General features: G+C 37.6%; 1 protein-coding gene across 1 annotated transcript; it reads left to right on the top strand.

Annotated features, from left to right (window-relative positions):
- The first annotated feature begins 7002 nt into the window (after positions 1-7002).
- On the top strand, positions 7003-13283 carry LOC144628664 (uncharacterized). Its single transcript, XM_078486802.1, has 3 exons — positions 7003-9916; positions 10091-11676; positions 13251-13283. The coding sequence occupies exons 1-3, from the start codon at positions 7003-7005 to the stop codon at positions 13281-13283; spliced, it is 4533 nt and encodes a 1510-aa protein (XP_078342928.1).
- The last annotated feature ends 10422 nt before the right edge of the window (positions 13284-23705 follow it).

The following is a 23705-nucleotide window of genomic DNA, read 5'->3' as shown; positions in this document are numbered from 1 at the left end:
AAACTCGCAACCTATTTGGCAACTTCGTAACAAACTTTCCAATTTCCCAACGAACTTCGCAAAGCGGGCGGCAAAAGTAATTACAACATTATTCTCCAAATCTGCGTTGTGCAAATGTTATATGTAATTTTTACTACGGTCAGGAAAGCTAGCCTCTCCAAACGTACGCTCGAATAAGACGAATAACAAGTTAATGTTGGGTCTTTCGCTCACGGCGTGTGCGTTGTAAGCAGGCCTAGGCGAGCGTTACGAAAAACGTTTTTAATCCAGGGTTAATTCACAACTCACCGATTCCACCTCCTTCTAATCTAAAAATTTCGAACGAAAATCGCTCACTACAACTGTGTCAGATTGCTTCCCCTTTATAAACTACAATTTGATTGGTTCCGATAGTAACTGAAATCTGATTGGTGTGACAAACACACATACTTCACTGACTGATTACAGGTCCATCGCGCCGACTAAGAGCTATTTTTGAAAAAAATAACTCAATAAACGGTATTGCCCTTCCGATCCGTGGGTTGACTCGTTCCATCCAGGGCTTGGGAACCCAGCGAGTTCCACATCAACTAAACAGGCACTATCATCTCATTAGCATCGCTTCTAATTCATCGCTAATTTCAATATACCGTAGAATTCCGGTTATAAGCCCTGGGCTTATACAACTTCGTAAGGGTTTTTGGGTGGGCTTATAAGCGGAGGGGCTTATATCCGGGAGGGCTTATAAGCGGAATGAAAAAAACGTTTCGAAACGATCCTCGGGAGTGTTGATCGAAATACGTTTTTGGGTTAAAAACGCATAATAAAGCAACATTTAGCCCTGTTCAGTACTGTCATCCGGTAGAGGGGGGCTTATATCCGGGGGGGCTTATAATCGGATGTATTTTTTTGTTTCCAGGTAGATGGGCTTATAACCGGGGGGGGGGCTTATAACCGGAATTTTACGGTATAGTTATTCTGAGTAATGGTTACCGTGAAAGATACACAACTTAAACTGTACCTTATCAAATGTGGAATTGTGGAATTGCGGTGAATAATAATATGAGCAAAAAGTTCATCAAGTTAGCCGCCTGAATCAAAACTTAAAAATTCAAAATATCACAATTATTTCTTTACATTTCTTATTTAGGCGATCATTGTTCGTTTTTACGACTGAATTTTCAATGAAGGAGTATAGTGGGTAGCCCGACTTCACTCACATGGTTGGTCGGTTGGTTGGTTGGTTGGTCCATCAGCTGTAAACATTTTGATAAGAGAAGTAAGAGTGTAGCAAGGCGGTCGTAATAAGGCTATTTTTTAAGGTTTAACAAGGAAGACAAAAGCAAAGAAACGAAATGCGGCTGAAAATTATGTGTGGAAGGTACTTGACCGCCGAAAAAGTGGACATTAAGAGCCGCAAAAACGATGCAACATGCGATATTTGCATGCGTTACAGCTGCTTGTAACGCATGCATGAAACTGACACTCGCGCATTCATACTATACATAGAAGATTCCTCGCATAACATAATTTCCTATTGCAAAGATAACGCCGGAAATTTTAAATACGATAAACAAGTTTATCTTCCACATTAAGAGCCGCAAAAGCGATGCACCGATCGATCTCTTTCGTATACTTACCTGAATCAGTCTATATGTTCTGATATATTTATTTACAGCGTTATTACTTTACGGCTTACATGTAAATGCTTTTATTCTCCAATGTATACAGGAGCGATAGAATAAACAAACCATTTTAGTGCTGCGGGGTAAAAACAGAAAAAAAGGGAAAAAGGAACAGACACTTCTGGGCTTTGATCTCACGACCTCTCACACTCCATCCTGAAACCTACACGACTGAGCTAATCCGACAATCTCAGTCACGTAAAATGAAAAGATCTTATATCAATGTAACAGACATTGTGGGGTCAACCGCCGATTGTCTGCAATTGTCACGCATGTTTGCTCGTTTTTTGCTTTTTAATTGCATCAAAGAAATGTTTGAACATCTGCCGCTCATATATGTTCAAGATATGAAAACCAAACGTAAAACTTGGTGAAAAAAATTCAGTCGTGGCTCGAAGAGGCTTTGATTAAATAGTGTGTTTACATCTCGAATGAAAATGGATGAGACACTGAAGAATCAAAATAAGAAGTTCACATAAACCTGTCAAAATATATGTTAGGTTTTGTTTCTATTTGTGCGAATGGTCATTCAAATTCCAGTCATTGCTTTGGGCACTGCCGGAAGCTCAGAAACTGTGTAAGGAAAGCACGGCCGCATGTAAAGGAATGTACGAGATTTCATGCGATTTCGAAGTGAAACCCTCCAACGAGTTGCAACGTCCGCTCGCGGTGTAAATTGCCCCCAAACCCAATAATCGATGATTGGTTGAAAACAATGGGCATGTTCCTTTTGACACTTCTGGGCCAATGGCATTTTTGGTCATGTTTGGTTCTGTGGCGATAGAAAACACTTAAAACGGTTTATTTAAAGGGGCTGTGTCAGGGCTGAGTTAAGTTTATTTTATTAAGTTTTGCCAAATACTTGCTATGAAACTAAATGTTTGCAAAGAAATTAATTCTATGGATCTGAATGACAAAACTATGGCTTCATTGCAACAAAATGTGTCTTCCAGGCGTTATAATTTAAAGTTTCAAGCAAACGAGACTAACTTTGAAAACTGTTCAGCCCAGCAATATTTCAAAAACCCATCCATTTCGATCTTCGTCACTTTTGGCAATCCGTACCTTCTTTTGTCAGTTTACTGTGTTATTGAAATGTTCCTTCACTGTTTTAAGAGGTCATTTTTATATTTCACCGAATTTGATGGTCATTTTTAACGACCAAATTTGGCTAAAATTCGTGACACAGTCCCTTTATTTGATGTAGTCCCGATTGATCGCGTGCTCATTCGCGTGGATCGAATCAGGTTGACAGCAGCACACAAGGTCTGCTTTTAATTGGCTTACAATGGAGGTGTCATCCCACAATGGCAAAGATGAATAATTAAAATAATGTAGATACTTGTTAACAGTTCAGAATATACGCAGAAAAGGGTATACGCGTGACGTAACGAAACCATTGTTTTCGGAGTCGGATCAAAACATTCGAGTCACGTGACAAAGCGACTCCAGCTCAAGCAAAATCAAAATGGCGGACGATGCGATGGCAACTCGAATCTTAGATTTCGTAAACTGGCGTTTGTTGGCTGGGATATTCTACAGAAATAGAGTTCTCAACCGCATTTGTATCGCAAAAATGTGAATTTCAACCTTGCTGACGATTTCAAAGATCAGTGTGCCGAGTCGAGACGCATAAAATCCGCTGTCGAAGAGTGACGTTGTGCTTGATCAAGAGTGAGTGCAATCGATCTCATAAACGGAGGGTTTGCCAAGATCCTTCATTGAGCAGTGCACTGGCTGTAATCGAGTTATACAGAAGAATAAGAAATAAGTGGACACGTAGGTTTGGTGGTTATTTTCTTCACTGAAAACTGTATATTCTTGTGTTCGGTACAAACTATTCGCAGCTCAAAATTGGAGTCTCTACACTGGCGAAAAAGAAAGCTTGTATTTGCTAAAACGGATACCAGAGAGATATTTTGCTAAGCTTCCAAAGTGCTGTTGTGGTTTTGATCATCCTTGCTGATGAAATGCTTTTTGTTTGGAAATTAGAAGTTTGTGGCATCGGATTTTATCCATTTTTACGACTGAATTTATTCAGGAGTATTGTGGGTAGCCCAATGGCACTCGCATGGTTGGTCGTTCCATCATCTGTAAACACTTTTTGCAATTCCGCTGACCAGCGGATATAACAGAAGTAAGAACGTAGCAGGGCGGCCGTATAAAAGGCCGGCCTTAAATTTTAAGAGGTTTTTATAACAAGGGAAAAACAAAACAAAACAAAATGTGGCCTACAATTTTGTGTGGAAAGTACTCGACCGCCGAAAAAGTCGACTTTGACATCCGCAAGATGTACCGCGGGCCCGCGGCCGATCGATCTCATCTGTCGAGTTTATAAATAGCGTCGTACACGTACAAGTACGAACATTTGAAAATTAAATCGGGTTTCACATAAGTTTTCATCAAAAATCACATCTATCTAGAAACCAGAGCGTTGGCTAAAATCGCTTGCGTGGTTGACCGTTTCGTGTTTGCAAGAAAATGTTTATGAATATAAAGTACATATACGGAATCCATGTACAGTGTAATTACTACACGGCTTCAATGCTTTTATTTTCTTATGCAGATAATCAGAGCAAAATAATAAAAAAAACATTTATTAGCACCTCGGGGTTAAAAAAAAAAAAAAGAAACAAAAAAGGAAAAAAAAATTGCCTAGCTCCGGCTTGGCGTCGAACCCTTAACCACTAGGTTGGCAGTCTGACACCCATCCTTCTGTGCTAATCCGACAATTACAAAAAATCTCCGATTAAAACTTATATGAATGCAATAGACAACGTGGAGTCCATCGAACCGCTGATTATCTGCAACGATGTCCGTAGGCTCTAATAAGTTTTGACAGCGATCGTGTATCGATAAAAGTTCTTGCAGTAAATGGGATGATTTACTGGCCAAATGACCTATTTTACTGCAGTGTAGTGGCTCAATTTCCTCACAAATGGCTTGTTTTACTGGCTATACTTTCCGTTCATATCATCATGGATCTGTGGAGACGCTCGGCAGTGGTTTTCTCAGAAATTGGAGCTCACAGGATCGGGGGACGGACTCGCATAGTTTGTGTTCTTTGTGTTGATCTTCTGCTTCGCAAGCTCCATAACATAACACAGGTAAGCTTCTACTTATACCAAACAATATGTTTTTATGAACAAATCCTAAACATGCAGATCGACTGTGCTTCGGTTGTGTTCGGGAACAGAGCGGGAAATAGTCGTACAGGTCACCTGACAAAGCACATGATTTGCAGTGCTAAAACGTTGCAATCCGCCATTTTGTTTTGAATTTCAGTTTGGGGCAAGCTCTTGTGTTGGCTGTTTACGCTGTGTATTTCCACGGGGTGTTTTATGCAATGGATGCCTGTATTGATGTAGATGTTCATAATAAGTCCTGTGAGTATTCAGGGACAGAAACATCGGTAAAACCCTCGACTCGCCAGGGTAATTTGAACGGCGAGGAGACATATCAGACATGTGTCGAATCCCCCGCTCGCTGGGGTTATGCCATAACTATGGAAAGCGAGAAAGCTAAACATGAGCAAATGATAAGCAAATATGAGCAAATGAAAACCAGATATGAACAAATGAAAATCAAATATGAGCAAATGAATGCTATATATGCAGAAAACTGTGAGCTACTCCATGAGGAAATCCATGCCAAACACGAACAGACGTGTGAGTGGAACACTTCTTTGATGAATGGTCAGTTTAACGGTGCCTTCGTTGCCAAGAATAAAGCTGAGTTCACTGAGCAGAAACCATTGCATAAATCACCAACTGATAATCCACCGAGTGCTTGTGCTTTGCAAACAGATGAAATGGACGAATGTAGAAATTCAAGGGTAAGATGTAGGTTACATTCTAGAAGGAAACGGGCAAGAGAACCTTCCAGAATTCCATACAGGAAATTTATCAAGTTATTTAGAAAGGCAAGAATTATTCGACTTGCTGCCAAATCATACCTTAAGAAGTACATACCAAGTTCATCTAAGCTCAGACTTATGCTGTACGAGTGTAATCGTTGTTATTTCACTGAACGGCTTGTGAGACCAAAGTGTTTATTATCTTCAAACAAGTGCTTTGTCAGGCCAAGCTTGTACCTAACTGTTGCGCGACTGAGGACATTAAAGCATAAGAATTCACCATTGTTTTACGTGTGTGTTGATGACAAAATGTTAAAGAAATTAAAATGCTGTAAAGGCCAAACTTATCATTTTTCTCGGAGAGTCATATCTTTAAGTGGTGATGTTGAAGAGAACCCGGGACCTGATCATTGCGATGTAAATACTAATTCAGAAGCACGTGGTAGCTTAGTTGCCAATTCAGTTTCATTACTAGAAACCAGGTTGTCAGAATTAAATAGAACCGCACTTGATGTTGGTGGAGGTGGTGACTGTTTTTTTCGAGCTGTTTCACATCAACTGTATGATAATCCTAATCACCATTTTCATGTGCGTAGTCTCGGTGTTCAGTATTTACAGCATAACCCTGAACAATTTATAGAGAGTAATACTGATTATTCTTGGCAAGGATATTTAAGTAATATGTCATGTCAGGGAACATGGGCTGATGCGATTATAATTCAAGCAGTGGCCAATTGTCTGAATTTATCAATTCATATTACTGAATCAAATGAAACTTTTGCACCTGTTACTGTTGTTCAACCAGGAAGTGTAACGAGAGGACGCACAAATATTTACATCGGGCACATAGGTGAAACTCATTATGTATCTACAGTAGTAAAAAAAAGTTCTGAGTTAACAAACAAGATAAAATGTGGTCAAACATCACTTGGAGACAACCTAATTGATAGAAAAGAAAAACGCAGAGCTTACATTAGAGAATACATGAAAAAGAGAAGAGCTGATCCAGAATTTAGAAAAAGAGAGAATGAAAATTCACTGCAGAGAATACACAAAAATATTGAAGCAACTAGGGAGAAAAATAGCAAAGCTGCCAGAAAGAGGAAAATGACCAACCCAGAACATTTGAGGGAAATTTTTAAACAGTCAAAAAGAAAACAGAAAGAAGAGAACCCAGAACTCATACGGGAAGTTGACAAACAGTCTTAAAGAAAACGGAAAGCGGAGAATCCAGAACTCATACGGGAAGTTGCCAAACAGTCTAAGAGAAAACGGAAAGCGGAGAACCCAGAACTCATACGGGAAGTTGCCAAACAGTCTTTGAGAAACTGCAAAGCAAAAAACCTAGAACGCAGAAAGGAAATTGATAGACAGATATTTAGAAAACGGAAAGCGAACAACCCAGAACACATTAGGCAAATAAACAAAAAGGCAAAATTAAGAAAAAAAAACAATTTACATGCAACTGTACCAGCCGCTGAAATGCCATTTCAAAATGCAGAAAATATATCACTTGGAACAAGTATTGATAATGATGACTTAGAAGCGCAGAAAAATGAAAACAGTATGATTTCTATGGTAAATTCCTTCCACAAAAGAATAAAATGTGGTCCAGAATACATTTGTACCTGTTGTGACCAGTTGTGGTACAGGTCCTCAGTAGTCAAATGTCATTCTAATAAGTACAAGGCTTGTTCACGAGATGTTGTGGACTCTTGTGTCACTGGGGTAAGAAGTGTAGACAATACTGAATGGATTTGCACAACTTGTGATTCAAATCTAAAAAAAGGCAGATTGCCCAGCTGTTCTAAAGCCAATAAAATGAGTTTTCCTGAGAAGCCTGAACTGTTAAATTTGACACCATTAGAGGAACGGCTTATATCACCACGTATTCCGTTCATGCAAATTCGCGAATTACCAAGAGGTGGCCAGTTGTCTATTCATGGAAATATTGTCAATGTACCAAGTGATGTAAATTCAACTATTCACTCTCTGCCAAGGCCAATCAATGAATCACATACCATTCCAATAAAACTTAAAAGGCGTCTCAGTTATAAGCATCATTATCAGTTTCAAAACATTAGACCTAAGAAAGTGTTAGATGCAGCCAAATATCTTGTAGGCACAAGTGACTTATTCAAAAGTGAAGGCATAGAAGTGCAAAATGCATGGGTAAATAACATAAGTTTGCAATGCAGTGCCCATAAAGAATGGAATGAGTTTCTTCAAAATGCTGACAAATCAAGCTGTGATGTGCAAACTGATGAAACTGTGACAAAGGATAAAACACATGATTGCCAAAACAGTATTTCAACTGTTGATGTTGATAATCCAGACATAGATAATGATGATAGCGATGGCTGGTGCGAAATTGCCGAACGCCCTTCAGGTATTACAGATACACTGCTACAGGAAGCAGATGTTGCTGAAAATGCAGATAAAATTATTTCATTTGCACCAGGAGAAGGAAATAAACCATTAGGAATATTCATGGATAAAGATTCCGAATATTTATCATTCCCCACAATATTCTGTGGAAAGCAGAGACCTGACAACAATGAAAGAAAAGTACCAGTAACTTATAGTACAGTTGCTAAGTGGGAATTAAGATGTCAGGATAGAAGAGCAGCAATGTCTGTGCCAAACATATTCTTTAAGCTAAAAAAACTGCAAATCAAACAAATTCAAGACAGTGCATGCATTGCTCTTAGAAAGTGTAAGACCAAGGGAAAGAAATACACTGCTGGTGACTTGAAGTCAGAGGATTATCTTAATAAGCTTGTACATCTTGATGAAGGTTTTAGAGTTTTAAAGAATCTTAGATCTTCACCTCCTTATTTTGAGAAGTGCAAAAGAGACTTGTTTGCTATGATTCGTCAACTAGGCAACCCCACATGGTTTTGCTCTTTCTCAGCTGCTGAAACAAGGTGGACTCATCTACTTAAAACCTTAGGCAGAATTGTAGAAAAGAAAGAGTACACTGATGATGAGATCAAGCAAATGACATGGAAACAAAAATCAGATCTTATTCAAAAAGATCCTGTCACCTGTTCAAGGAACTTTGATCACATGGTTCAGTTATTTATTAGTGATGTGTTAAAGTGCAGTGCAATACCAATAGGAGAAATAGCCGATTATTTTTATAGAGTCGAATTTCAACAAAGAGGTAGCCCACACATCCATGGTTTATTTTGGGTGAAAGGAGCTCCACAATATGAAAAAGATCCTAATGAAGAAATTGAGAAGTTTGTTGATAAGTATATCACCTGCCAAAAACCAGACAGTTCTAGTGAAATGGAAGACCTTGTCAACTTACAGATGCACAGGCATGCAAAAACATGTAAGAAGGCAGGGAATAAGATTTGTAGATTTAATTTCCCATTGCCACCAATGCCAAGAACAATGATTTTAACACCCCTTGAAAACTCCTGCATTGATGAAGAAAACCAGAAAAAGATTAAAGAAAATTCTGAAAAAGTAAAAGAGTTTCTTGACAGCATGAAATATGGCGAAGAAATCACATTTCAAAACTTTCTCAGCAAATTGCAGTTAACTGAAGAATGTTATATCCTAGCTATCAGGCACACATTAAAGCGTGACACATTATTTCTGAAAAGAGCACCATCAGAAATAAGGATTAACAGTTATAACACTTATTTACTCAAAGCATGGCAAGCAAACTTGGACATACAATATGTACTAGATCCTTATGCATGTGCTACATACATACTTTCTTACATTACAAAAGGCCAAAGAGGTATGAGCAGACTTCTAGAAAAAGCATCTGAAGAAGCCAAATCTGGTGATAATGATATTAGAAATAGAATAAGGCACATTGGAAACAAATTTTTGAATGCAGTGGAAATCAGTGCTCAAGAAGCTGTGTATCTTGTATTACAAATGCCATTGAGAAGATCCTCCCGAGATGTTCAGTTTATTGGCACCTCACCTCCAGATGAAAGGACATTCTTAGTAAAGAAATTGGATAAGCTTAAAGAGTTACCTGACAGTTCACCCGACATTGAATCTGACAACATCATTAAACGCTATCAAAGAAGACCAAAACAATTAGAAAAGTTGTGCTTGGCTGACTTTGTTGCATGGTACAATTGTGTTAAAGATGAACATGCTCATAGTTGTAATGAGCCATTAGTCACAGGTCTTGATGACTTCTTGCCCGAAACAGATTTTGATGACAACACTGATGATGACCCTGATGGTATGAGTGCCACTGAACTTGAATATGAACCAAAAGAATACAAATTAAAAGGAGGTCTAAAACTAGTGAAACGAAAAAGGGCTAAAATCATCCGATCTGTTAGATACCATAAAGATAAAGACCCAGAAAATCATTATAGAGAGCAACTTATGCTTTATACACCATGGCGAAACGAAAGTACGGATTTGATAAATGACTGTAAAACTTACCAAGAACGATTTCAACAAGTTCAGAATGAGGTTCTCCACAACAGGCACCAATATGAATGCCATTCAGAAATACTAGATAAAGCAGTGGAGGATCTAAGTAATGTTGAACATGACAACTTTGACAATGTTGCTCCTAATGCAGAGCATATCAATAAGCAGGACTGTGCTGTTAAAGAAAAGCCTAGTGAACTGTTTGGTTGCTTTGACCCTGGCAAAAACAAGCAGCACAGCCAGTATGATATGCTTGATGATATTGGTATCTTTCCTAGAAGTAATGATCAGGATGAACTTGTTACAAAGCATATCTCAGATGACGATTATTATGCACTTGTACGCTCTTTGAATGAAAAACAAAGGCAGTTTTTTTATCATGTCTTACATTCAGTCAAAACTAAAGATGACCCTCTAAGATTGTTCTTAAGTGGAGGTGCTGGAGTTGGGAAAAGTACCCTAACTAATGCGTTATATGAAGCACTGATAAGATATCTGAACAGTATGGCAGGAGAAAATCCAGATGATGTGAAAGTTGTCAAAACAGCCCCTACAGGCAAAGCAGCATTCAATATAAAAGGTAACACACTGCATTCTGCTTTTAAGATACCTGCCAATAGAGGTTTTGAGTACTGTGCACTGGATAGTGACAGACTAAATACCATTAGAACACAACTCGTGAAACTAAAAGCAATATTTATTGATGAGATCTCTATGGTTGGAAGTGGAATGTTCAACTTTTTGAATTTAAGATTACAACAGATTATGGGTACTAAGGAACCATTTGGTGGAATAAGTTTGATAACTGTTGGAGATCTTTTCCAGTTGAAGCCAGTTTTTGATAAGTGGATCTTTGAAAATTCCCAAATGGGCTATGGTGACTTAGCAAGTAACATTTGGACAGAATACTTCACCCTCTTTGAAATAACAGAAATCATGAGACAAAAAGATGATAAGCAGTTTGCTGAGCTACTCAACCGCTTGAGAGAGGGAAAGCACTCTGAAGATGATATAGCCATGTTGAAACAAAGACTTCTGAATGTAACACCAGGAAATGATAATTACCCCATGAATGTGACTCATTTGTTTACTACAAATGCATCAGTAGATGCTCACAACAATGCCCTGTATACTCTCTCAAAAACTGATAAAGCTCAGATCAAGGCTGTGGACATTTTAGTGGGAGATATGTCTGATGATCTTAAGAAACAAATGAAAAATAAAATCCCAGATGACCCCACAAAGACAATGGGCTTATATTCATTAGTGTCGATAGCAACTGCCGCAAAATATGACTTGACAACTAATATTGATGTTACTGATGGACTCACTAATGGTGCAGAGTGTGTCATAGAGAACATAGATTACAGAGTTGACAATTCCACCAGGCCAAGTATTATTTGGGTGTCATTTCCACATTCTGAAATAGGCAGAAAGCAGCGCAGAGAAAATGCACATTTGTACAAAACAAACATAAATAAAGACTGGACACCAGTTTTAGAAGTAACAAGACAATTCCGAATCAGTAAAAAATGTCAAGTTCAAATTCTTAGGCGACAATTTCCACTTAGACCTGCTGCTGCCAAGACTATTCACCGTTGTCAAGGTGACACATTAGATGAAGCAGTTGTTGATTTTCCAGCATCCACAAGGGAGCACATGCATTACGTTGGCTTAAGCAGAGTAAGAAACAGTTCTGCACTTAGTATTCTCAAATTGAATGAAAACAAAATTAAGGTAAGCGAAAAAGTAAAAAATGAAATGAGCAGACTTAGAAAAGAAGCAAGCCTCAGGCCTTTAGCAGTTTTAGAGACTGTACATGTAGATTCTCCACAAACAAAAACAATCTTGTTTCAGAATGTAAGATCTCTCCACCTCCACATAGAGGATGTGCGAAGTGATTACAACATTCAAAAATCTGATGTCAATATTTTTGTTGAAACAAAGCTTTGTTTGTCAGATAGGGATGAAACATACCAGCTGAGCGGATTTACACTTTACAGAAATGACTTCAATCACTCTACCTTAAGAACTTGCTATGGAACTGCCGTGTACATAAAGAATGATTTGAGTTGTATTGAAATTCCATACAGGTTCAACTTTAATAATGTAGAAATAACTGTTATGGTTCTAAGCCATCCAATTCCAAATTTTCATGTGGTTGGTATCTATCGGTCTAAAAATAATGTTTCAATTTCGCAGTTCATTGATGCACTCACTCATCTTCATAACTCAGTATTGACAAACCGTGCCATACCGACTGTAATCCTTGGGGATTTCAATATCAATCTAATGCAGGAGACTACAGAACAAAACGCTCTCAAAAAATGTTTGATAACAGACAGAGGATACAATCAGTTGATCAACCAGTATACAACTGACTACCGTACACAAATAGATCATATTTACACAAATGTACCACAAATTGTACAATCTGCAGGTACCCTAGAGTCCTACTACAGTGATCATAAGCCCATCTTTATTTCCCTGAAAGCTTTGTGAACATATCATTTTCCAAATTAACTTTCCCTTTAATACTATGATGCATCTGAGATAAGATTTTGAACTATACAGCTAATGAAGACCAATAAAGTAACTACATTGTACTTTTACATAGTAAGTAATTCAAATAAAAATGAATCTTAATGTATTTCACAGCTTTTTAAATCACAAGCAAATAAGACAATTGCTTTTGCACTGACAAAGAGTGTAATAATTTGGATTTACTTCAATCTGCGTGTGGTGTTAAATCAATCATAATGATCATTATTTATTTGCCACATTACAAAAACAAGTTTGATCAGTTAAGTAAATGATGGGGCAGAATGTTATCAATAGTTTGAGTTGGTAATACCTGGCATGGCACACTTCGGTAAATAAATAAAAAAAAACATTCATGTTAGTCTCATATAGATGACCAGTCTGAATATTCCAGAATGAAACGTTCCACATTTTGAATGGCAAACTGCATGAACTCTGTCAGAATTTGCACAATACGTGCAAAGATAAATTTTTCAAATGAAAAATCATGAAATTGCAATATTTCCTGACGGTGATGGAGGGATGTTAAAAAACATCCCTTCCTCAATCCCTTCCATACAAGGGACATGTCCAGCCTCCATACACAAAACAGGTAAGTTGTTATTTTGGGAGTTTGAAGGGGGAGGAAGGGTGGGGAGCAAAGGTGAGAAGCATTACATTACATAGATCATAGATACAACTGTTTACAAGCATTTTAAGTACAGTGTACAAAAATTTATACACTTTGTTATTTTACACTCTAACCTATCACCTTCAATGTGTATTTGTAGGTGGAAGACTATCGTGGTACTATGGAAATATGATGAACACCATTATGCAAATGACACAAAATTGAAGTTTTACTACAGATATCAGTACATGTAACTGTATATGGAGGCTGCAACAAATTGAAATCCTGGCTGCCAATTGGCAGAACTGCCTACAAAAATACCAAGAAATAGAAATATACAACTACTAACGTATGGAAAGAACATCAAGTACTTGTATGTGAAACCTACAAGTGGCTGCCAATTGACAGAATTTTCTACGAACATACCAAGAAATAAAAATACACCACAATTACTGTATGGAAGGAACATCAAGTACATATATGTGAAACCTACACGTGGCTGCCAATTGACAGAATTTTCTACAAACATACCAAGAAAATAAAAATACATCACAATTACTGTATGGAAGGAATATTGATAATTAATTTTTATGTGAGACCCACAACTGCTGATACCCAAGCAAGTAGTATTTCTGTGAATCATGTCAAAGCTTGACACTGACTCAGGAAACACCTGCACATTTATCACTGAATGAGTTCCATTCCTTGAAAGAACAACATCCTTCATTATGTCTTAACTACAGATGAAAGCTTTTTGTTAACAAACTATACTGAGAACAAACACAGCTTGCATAAAAATGAAGAGGGACACTGTATATCCTTCCAATTACCATATGAAATGCAAGTTATTATGTCATAATGGTTTCGATAAATGCATCCCTACGAAGCAACCTTGCTATATTTCTGATAAAAAGGGGAACCTTCTTTTCCTGTTATGAATAATAAATTATAGATACTTAAAAAAATCTCAAATGGTGAAAGCTCTGCATTCAACATCAAAGCAACAGTAAAACAATACAAGTCATTGTTTTAGAGAGGCAAGACTTTAATTGAGCTGATCTAATTAACAGAAGTATTGATCTTTAATTATAGCAAAATATCTTAGAAATGTGTTCTCTACAGTAGATGCAATGCATGACTGGCAACATTTGTCATACATGTGACACAACACTCAGGAATATGAATACTTTATTCCGTAACCTGTAAATGACATTGAAAAAATCATGTAATACATATAGAACAAATTCTACAGAAAATAATGCATTTAAAATGTACACAATGTCTCCAATTTTGATCATCACAGGGTCAGAAAGAAAGGGAAGTGCTGGGCACTATGCAATCTGTTAACATTCCCTTGCACTCTGCCATTCCTTTTTGTATAAACCACTGTTTTCCCCTCCTTTCTGAAACTGTCTACATGTTTAAGCTTATCGAAAATTATGCATGTATGTTCACATCAATGTTTATCCAGAGAGGAAGGCAGAAACCAAATACCGATAAGTGTGACATCTCCTGTTCTCCTCCTCCCCCTTCCCCTCTTCCCAGGGTCAACATCAATACTTCCATCAACAACAAAATTTAGGTCAATAATCTGTAAATAACACTGCCACTACTTATGATCCTTCCAATGCCTCAGATGTTTCATCACATAAATAGAGGATGAAATGAAAATTCTGAAAAATATGTAGATGGCCCATCATCTTTGCTCACTGCATTGACTCCTTTTTCTTTTACCTTTCAGAACCCAAACAAACTAAACTGAGAATTAACAAAGTAATAGGTTTCATCCAGAATAGTTCAAAAAGGGTATCAATTTTCAATTTTAACCCGGTTTTAGATACTGAATTCACTAAGGATTTTCACTGTTTTAGTCACATTCATTTCCAAATCTTTCTTGGACAACCAGAACCAGAAAAATGTTTTCATCCATGCTTGCAATATGCAACGAACATGTTCGATTCAACTGTCGCACATCGTCATGTTTTCTCGTTTCTGCTCTTAAGTGCATAAAAGAAGTATTTTGAAACACCTGCTGCTCATACATACTCAAAAAATGGAAATCAAATGCAAATATTGCTAAAAAAAAATTCAGTCGTGGCTCACAGAGCCTTTGATTTATCTGGGTTTTTCTATGCAATTTTTAAAAGTAATTAATTTTGTGTTGTAAATGTCACTGAAAAACCTCGTGGAGTGTTACATGTAAATATAGGTCCCCTGTTTTTATGAGTTTGAGTCAATCACTCAAGGCGATTCTTACACAAAGTAGGTTATTTATCTTGTGAACCGTGGTTTGCATGTATAAAAACTGAATTTGCTTAAAAACACAACACTTTGGTTACAGCAAGTTTCACTCCAATTTGATTGTGGTTAGTTTACTCTAGTTTCCTTGTGGTTACATCCACTTCAGTTTGCTTGTTTAATTGCAGTTTTTAGTTTTATTCCAGTTTGATTGTGGGTTGTTGTGGTGTGGTATTTTTGCAAGCTTTATTTGTTAACAAGAGTAATATCATTGATGGAGTAAAGAAATAAAAGGCACAGTACTAAAATGATTTACTCTGTTGTTATCGAATTGAATTTCTTCTTGGGCAGGACAGTTTAGTCACTTTACTCTCTCTTCACTCAGGTGTATAAATTGGTACTGGCAAATTTTATGCTTGTGGGGTAGCCCTGTGATGGTCTAGCATCCCACAGGGACCGAGGAGACAGGGGCTTAGCCCCCTCCACCAATATTTCCGAAAAAATAAAGACTTTCTAAGAGAAGAGTCTCTAAAGCCCCCCACTTCAAGTTAATACTCAGTCCCCCAATTGGAGAAATGCTCCGCAGCCCCTGTCCTATCCAAGGGGAAGCAGAAATACTCCTAGCAGCTAATGATACAGAAACCGGGATAAGCTCTGGTGGTATGGACCAAACAAAAATTACTGGCTGGACCACAGGCAGACAATCCTCTGTGTTTGAGGCTGCGTGACGTAACCGTCACGCACGGAATACACTATTTGATCCCATACGTTCGCTGTAATTTGAAACGATTGACCTCGGCTCGAGTCAACTGATAGTGAGAAATGCTCCATAAAATACTGAATTTCGCATCTTCTGACCCAACTTTGATCTACTGTAAACCAGAGGACGAGGGCGGTGACGACTAGCGAGAAATTAACGGCCTCGGGCTTTACCCAACACCCTTCTTGCAACCAACAAGCAAATTTTCCCTCTACACTTTGCCCCAATTCTAAAATGAAAATAGAAGAGAACTTTGCTTGCAGGATAAAGTTACCGGTATGTTGGAAAACTACAAGCTGGCAACATTAATGTGAATTACTTTATTCTTTTAAATATTTTGTTCTTCTTGAATGAGGAAAGCACCTGAAAAAGATTAAAAAAGGATTACTCAGCTTTTCAAAAGTACAAATATTCATTTGTATCAATATACATATACACTGGTGACCCACTGCCCACTGGTACCAGAGTTATCTCCAAAGCATATTCATATTGTTATTTAGTACCACAAATAAAGTACCACAAAATCATCACCAACAAACTGTATACATTTATTTCCAAACACATTTATAATAATTTTAGGAAATGAATTTGTTGGTACAGCTTAACCCAGAGCTCAACCAAAGGAAAGAGATAGTGAGGAAAATAAAGGGGACTGCAATAATCCCCCATATTCACGCTTATTGTACTAATCGCTTCGGCAGTGGAGTCTTTTCGGGAGTCTTTTCAGCTGATAGAGCCACAAATTCTTCATGCTGATAATAGATTTTGCCTGCGAAGGTCTATTTCTATCAGAGTCAAAGCAAAAGAGATTACCACTGCCGTGAAAAGGTTAAAGACTACAAATTCCCGTACGCAAATACTTCGAGCGTGAATGCAAGCGGCGGACTCGCAACGACCACTCGATTTTCAAAAATAGTCTACCATAAAATGAAATGGTCTACCACGTGCAGAGCTCGCACAAAGACAAAACATAAGCAAACGAATTCGGAAAAATTGTTCATGTCCCCGTCAAAATTGCGTGAAGATCAAAAAACCAAATGAAACATACACTTACCGTAATATCAAAACCAAAATGGCGGACACGCCACCGCTGAGACGAGACTTCAAACGCCTGTAAAACGCTTCACATTGCAAATTTCCTCGCCAAACTTCGCCATGTTGTTCGAGTTTCCATTGTCTACAAAGACACAGGTTCACGTTCCCGGATGTTATAGGCAATGGTCGAAAATAGACTGGAAACAACAAAGTGTATTTTTCGGGGAATATTTTTGGCGATTTTTTCGTATTTTCTCATAGAACAATAGTTTCGTTACGTCACGCGTATACCCTTTTCTGCGTATATTCTGGACTGGTTAAGGTAGCGCAGGACCCTTGCAATCATTATGTATGTATTTATTCAAAGAGTATGCACGAACTGCGACGACTGAAGCCGACAACAAACGAAATATTCATGACAATTGTTTTCTTAAAGTAGCTCAAGTCGGTTGTAAACATTGACTCGGAAGGTCTTCGGAAGCGTAAAAACCTGCAATTTTGTGTCCAAGTTTTCTCCGCCGATATAGAATTTTAGGAGTTGATTCGCGAGGAACATGAACTTGGTGCACTCTATTGTGTTATGACAAGAGCGAATTTTGAAATTTTGTTCTCAAAATGAAGAGAGCACATTGCAAAGTTTAGATTTCACATTTTTACTCTCTTAGAAGCAAATAAATTCTAGCAGTTTTTGAAATCGAAAATTTCGTTCTTGTCATAACACAAAAGAGGTTATGATTCAACACTAGGTTATATAATCATTTAATTCGGTGCGCTGTTGTAGCCGAAAACTTGGACACAAAATCGCATTATCTACAATTAAACTTTTAATAGCTTGTAACATCACAGTAAACGGTCATCTCTCAGTAAAAGGACAATCATGATGTAATTCCATCATCCCTTAATATCCTTGATAAATTTTAGAGGAATCGATGTTCAAAATGTAGTGAATTAAAGCTTTACAAGATAGCACCCCCTCAAGAAATTTGGCTAATGAATTTATTAATGAACAAGGGTCCTGCGCGACCTTAAACGTTGAAAGGCTAGGTTTGTGCAGATTAGCAATGAATGTGTACGCGGAAATTTATGCAAGGTGACAGCCTGTGTCAAAACATAAAAATTCATGACCTTACATCAAGTTCTTTAAATTTGTTCTTTAGGTGATTAGTGTTTGTTTAAATTTAGTAGTGTGTTTACATCTAAACAAAATGTCCGAGACACTGAAGAATCAAAGTATGAAGTTCACAAAAACCTGAAAAAATATATGTCAAGTTTTGTTTCTATTTGTGCGAATTTTCAGAGACAGTCATAAGATAAGAAGACTTCAATTCACGGTAAAAGTGTTGTAACAGTGTCTAATTATCCTGTTGAATTGATGCTGAAATCACGCTTTTATTTCACCCTCCCATTGACATGCAGCAATCCAAGTCACACAACTTTTAATCATGAGATGCATTAGAGTTTTCCGATTTAGCGGAAAATTCACTTAAATGGAACACATTTTTCCGCCTATTGAAAATCTTATTAAATTCACTTAGTTAACCCATTAAAAGTACATTAATCTGCTGGCTTGTTTTCTCTGTTTTACTATCCCTCAGGAAAGTGGGATTCTACGGTAGTCTAAAAAGTTAAAAGCTATCCCAGAAGAAAATGATGTTGCCGTCAAAATGTGGTGCATTGCCAATAAAATATGTAAGAATTTAAAAAAAATATTTTTTATTTCGAATAAAATGCACAAAAATATTTCCAATCATTAACCTGGGCACGCTACGCCACTCGCGGCCACATTTCTCAACAGCCTGCACAATCATCATTCTCAATAGGTGTGTATTGATGATTTGACATTTTACGCTTTGGAAACTTTTTCTTCCGCGCGTGTTGTCCACTACTTGAGGGCAGTGTAATATCACCATGCAGTGCAGCTCTCAAAAAAGTATTGCTCTCGTCAAATGGCATATCTGAAGGCAGTCAGTAATAATAATAATAATCAGTCCACATGACATGGCCACAGTTTCGAAAGAAAGAAGAATTAGTTCTGAAACAAAAGGCAAGATAGAAAACAAGATGCGTGTGATGTTCGCCTGTTGTACTCGCTCCTAAGGTGCGACAAAAGAGGTGATATGTTATGTTTACCCGTGGAATTTTTATGTGCAAATGAAAAGAAAACAATAGCACAAAAAGATACCGCCTCATTTTCAACTCCCAAATTTCTATTTATTTGGTGGCAAAAAGCAAGTTGCAAAACCTTAGAGAAGTGTGAAGTTCCACAAATGGCAACTGTTTGGATAGAAAATAAGTTGTGAAAAAGTTATGCTGCGAAAACTTTCATGTTCGTTAACGTTTGGGGTTTACTCTGGTGTAAGAACTTGTCAAATGTTTCTTTGTTTTGGGGGCTATTGTTTTCCTGCTTTTTATTGTTTCGAGGTTCTTTGTTGTCTTGGTCGTTCTTTGTTTTACGTTACTTGTGAGTTTCACAGGTTTCACAGGCTTTTGCGTATGCAATAAAAAAGCCGCCTCCTTTCAGTAACTATTTTTTTACACCATGGATACTTTGCACCTAAAAACATTTTTCTTCAGTTGTCTCAGAAAATATACTGCTGTTTTCAATATATTTTTCTGGGAAAACTGTGATACGTAAATATTGTATCTTGATTTTCAAGCAGTTTAAAAAGAGTATAGTTTGCATTCCACCACGAGACATTGTATTTACTGCAAGGATTGCTAATTTAATCTACTCGTAAACAATGAATAACAACTGAAATTTCATTGTAAAAATTGAAATAAACGGCACTTTGCATCTAATTAGCTATAACAGGCGGAAAAAGTCGTTCCATTTCCGTTTAATCGGAAAACTCTATTGGCACTGAAATTTGTACGGATTATTTTCTTGGTTTAAAATCAAGTAACACATTTTTAGCTTGAAAGCCTCAGCTTATGCCATGTCAGAAACGCTTTGTGACTTTAAGCAAAATTGACCAAATACTCAAGAATACTAGCAGTGTATAAACTCAAATAAAAAGAAAAAGAGTCGAACAAAACTCTCAAAACAGAAAAAGCTTAGAGCTGCTTGTAAGTACCAAGTAGTAAAAAAACAACAACAAACAGATAAAATAAAACAGAAATGACGTTGACAACAAAATTAAAAGAACTTAAATTCTGACTCGATTAACTTTTAATAATACGCACCTCATAATGCAGTCCGTACAGAATCGATGGCCACAAGTTGTCTGCACCGGTTCTCGAAGCACCGAACAGCAAATAAAGCATTTGTTGCTGTCTGTAGCGATCGAATCGAGACACTTATTATGGAGTTCATTATGAACTAAATAATTTACAAGTTTTAAATGATAAGGAAGGAATATTCTCCCAGGTGCAAGAAGTAAACAGACCGTGTAGTCTTAGGTATCACGTGTACCACGTGATTTGGTACAGTTTCAGTTAAAAACGCAAACCGGAAGTTTGGGCATATGTGTTATGATAGAAACGATTCATTCGGCGACGAAGCGTTGGATGGTTTCAGTGAATATAAAAGTCACATTTTATTCCGTTTGGTGGGATAAAATGCTTCTGTGTTTTACAGAACGTAGCCGGAAAAAACAGCAACAAATAGATAAAATAAAACGGGAATGTCGTTGACAGGAAAATTATAGGAACTTAACTTTTGTTAAATTCTAACTCGATTAACTTTTTATAATACGCACCTCATTATGCAGTCCGTACAGAATCGATGGCCACAAGATGACTGAACCGGTTCTCGAAGCACCGAACAGCAAATGCCGCATTTGTTGCTGTCTGTAGCGGTCGAATCGAGACCACGAACGTTAGAAGACGTTTTCCTATCAAACTCCATAATTTGTAAGTTTTAAATGATAAGGAAGGAATATTCTCTCAGGTGCAAGAAGATAACTGACGTGTAGTCTTAGGTCAACAACGCGCCTAATTAAGAATTCCATCTTTGTGATGAGATCACGTGATTTTGTACCGTTTCAGTTAAAAACGCAAACCGGAAGTAATAGAAAGATAACAGACGTGTAGAGAATGAGATCATGTGATTTAGTACTGTTTCAGTTAAAAACGCAAACCGGAAGTTTGAGCATAAACAATTCATTCGGCAACGAAGCGTTGGCCCGGGAGCGTTGGATGGTTTCAAGGTATAAAAAAGTCACAGTTTATTCCGTTTTGTGTGATGATAGAAACGATTCATTCGGCGACGAAGCGTTGGATGGTTTCAGTGAATATAAAAGTCACATTTTATTCCGTTTGGCGGGATAAAATGCTTCTGTGTTTTACAGAACGTAGCCGGAAAAACAGCAACAAATAGATAAAATAAAACGGGAATGTCGTTGACAGGAAAATTATAGGAACTTAACTTTTGTTAAATTCTAACTCGATTAGCTTTTAATAATACGCACCTCATTATGCAGTCCGTACAGAATCGATGGCCACAAGATGACTGAACCGGTTCTCGAAGCACCGAACAGCAAATGCCGCATTTGTTGCTGTCTGTAGCGGTCGAATCGAGACCATGAAAGTTAGAAGACGTTTTCCTATCAGACTCCATAATTTGTAAGTTTTAAATGATAAGGAAGGAATATTCTCTCAGATGCAAGAAGATAACAGACGTGTAGTCTTAGGTCAACAACGCGCCTAATTAAGAATTCCATCTTTGTGATGAGATCACGTGATTTGGTAGAGTTTCTGTTAAAAACACAAACCGGAAGTTTGGGCATATGTCGGATGATAGAAACAATTCATTCGGCGACGAAGCGTTGGACGGTTTTAAGGTATAAAAAAGTCACAGTTTATTGTGTTTTGGCGGGATAAAATGCTATTGTGTTCTACAGAACGCAGTCGGATCTTATTAGCATTCAGTGTTTGCTGAAGCCAGTGGCACGTAGATATCAGTTGACCGACGGTCAATAATGATTGGCTGCGGTTAGTCACGGTGACAATGTTGTCCGTCTAAAACAAAAACGTACTTCAGTTTTATTTTGCGAGTCTTATAAATTAACGCTGATGCACTATATGCTTAATTTTAATTCTTTAACTTTTTCTTTTTTCTTGTTCGTGGACTCCAGTAGTTGTCCTTATTTCAAGAACTGACTAATCCCGCAGTGCTACACATAGAAGTTGCCAAGCAACAGTCGTGAACAAATCTAATTACGTCATAACAACTTTGGTCGGGCTGTATTTTGATTACATAACAACAATCGGAAATTAACTCTTAGATTGCTTTAACTAAACGCCTAAGGAAATGCGATGCAATATTCCGAAAGGAGGCCGTAACCAGCATCGTCATAGAAGGGTAAACCTCCAGTGGAAAACGTGCATTTCTCGTAACTTTGGAGCGCCTTGCAGCTGACCGTCGTAGTCAATTATACGTGTTAGTTTGCCTAGTTCATAGACCTCTATTTTCGTCGCGGTCAACCCGTTTCGGGTCACGTGGTATGAGCGGTTACGTCACCGAAACATGTAGTGACGTCAACGATACCGTGAAGGCCTGTGAAAAAGCCTGGTTTTACGTTTGGCGAGCTTTTTTCAACCAATAACGACCAAGAATAAACACAATCGTGACTTGGCTCATGCGCGATTTTCCGCGCCTGTCATTGGTTGTATGGTTTCCCGCGCTTGGCACCGATTGCACGTTTTCCCGTTCTTGGAACCGGCTGCTAGTTTTCCCGCGCTTGGCATCAGAAGTCTTTTTTGCTGCGAGTTGTGATAAGTACATTCCATTGAATTCGCTATTGATCTATTGTAGTTGTTCAAAGGCAATTTCTAAAAGACTGCCCAAGTGAGAGGCAAACAAGATGCACGTGGTAAATAAGGTACATTCTTTGTAACCACTCTTACGGTAAGTTGGAGAGAGGAAACAAAGTAATTATACCAAAAACCTCCCATTGTGAAACTAAGATGACTATTACCTGTTTAACCGGTTTAACCCGTTTCACACATTATTTGTGCCCCATAATAAAGTCAGAGATAAATAATAACAGCATTTATTTCCGAGTTTCTACTGTTTTCGGGACTATTTTAACTGTCTTATAAAGAAGAAGACAAGTCACAGCATTTTTTTCTGCTGACAAAAGCGCTAACTGTTATATACTACCTACAAATATGTTCTCTTATATAAACAGCATAAACGGGGATAAAAATATGAGCAAACCATTCAATTTCAAATATTCATTTCAAGGCTCTGTGTTAAATTGATTGGACTCAACTTATTAAAAATACTCATCGCGAAGAGCCATGATATTTCCGCATCATGATTATGCCATGATTACGTCGTTACACCACTTAGGTCATGAGAACAAGCAAAATATCAGACGCTATTTATACACTGTAGTATTCCTATTTAACACTAGTGCGCCATTTTCGAAGTATGTGATAATTATAACAAAAGTGTAGAGGGATAATATATCCCCATGCAAATTTTGGTTTTACATATAGTACTCACGTTCACGGTTATATTGAACATGCGATGAACAGTGCCGAAGAAGACAACACTGCAAACTCAAGATGTCTGTCTAAGCAAGTATACACATATTGGCTGGAAACAATCAATTAATTAAAAGTCCTGCGCAGCGT

The sequence above is a fragment of the Oculina patagonica genome, chromosome 10 (assembly GCF_052425735.1).
Source record: "Oculina patagonica isolate OP01 chromosome 10, crgOcupat, whole genome shotgun sequence".
Classification (NCBI taxonomy): domain Eukaryota; kingdom Metazoa; phylum Cnidaria; class Anthozoa; order Scleractinia; family Oculinidae; genus Oculina; species Oculina patagonica.
This window is presented reverse-complemented; position numbering and strand designations above follow the sequence as displayed.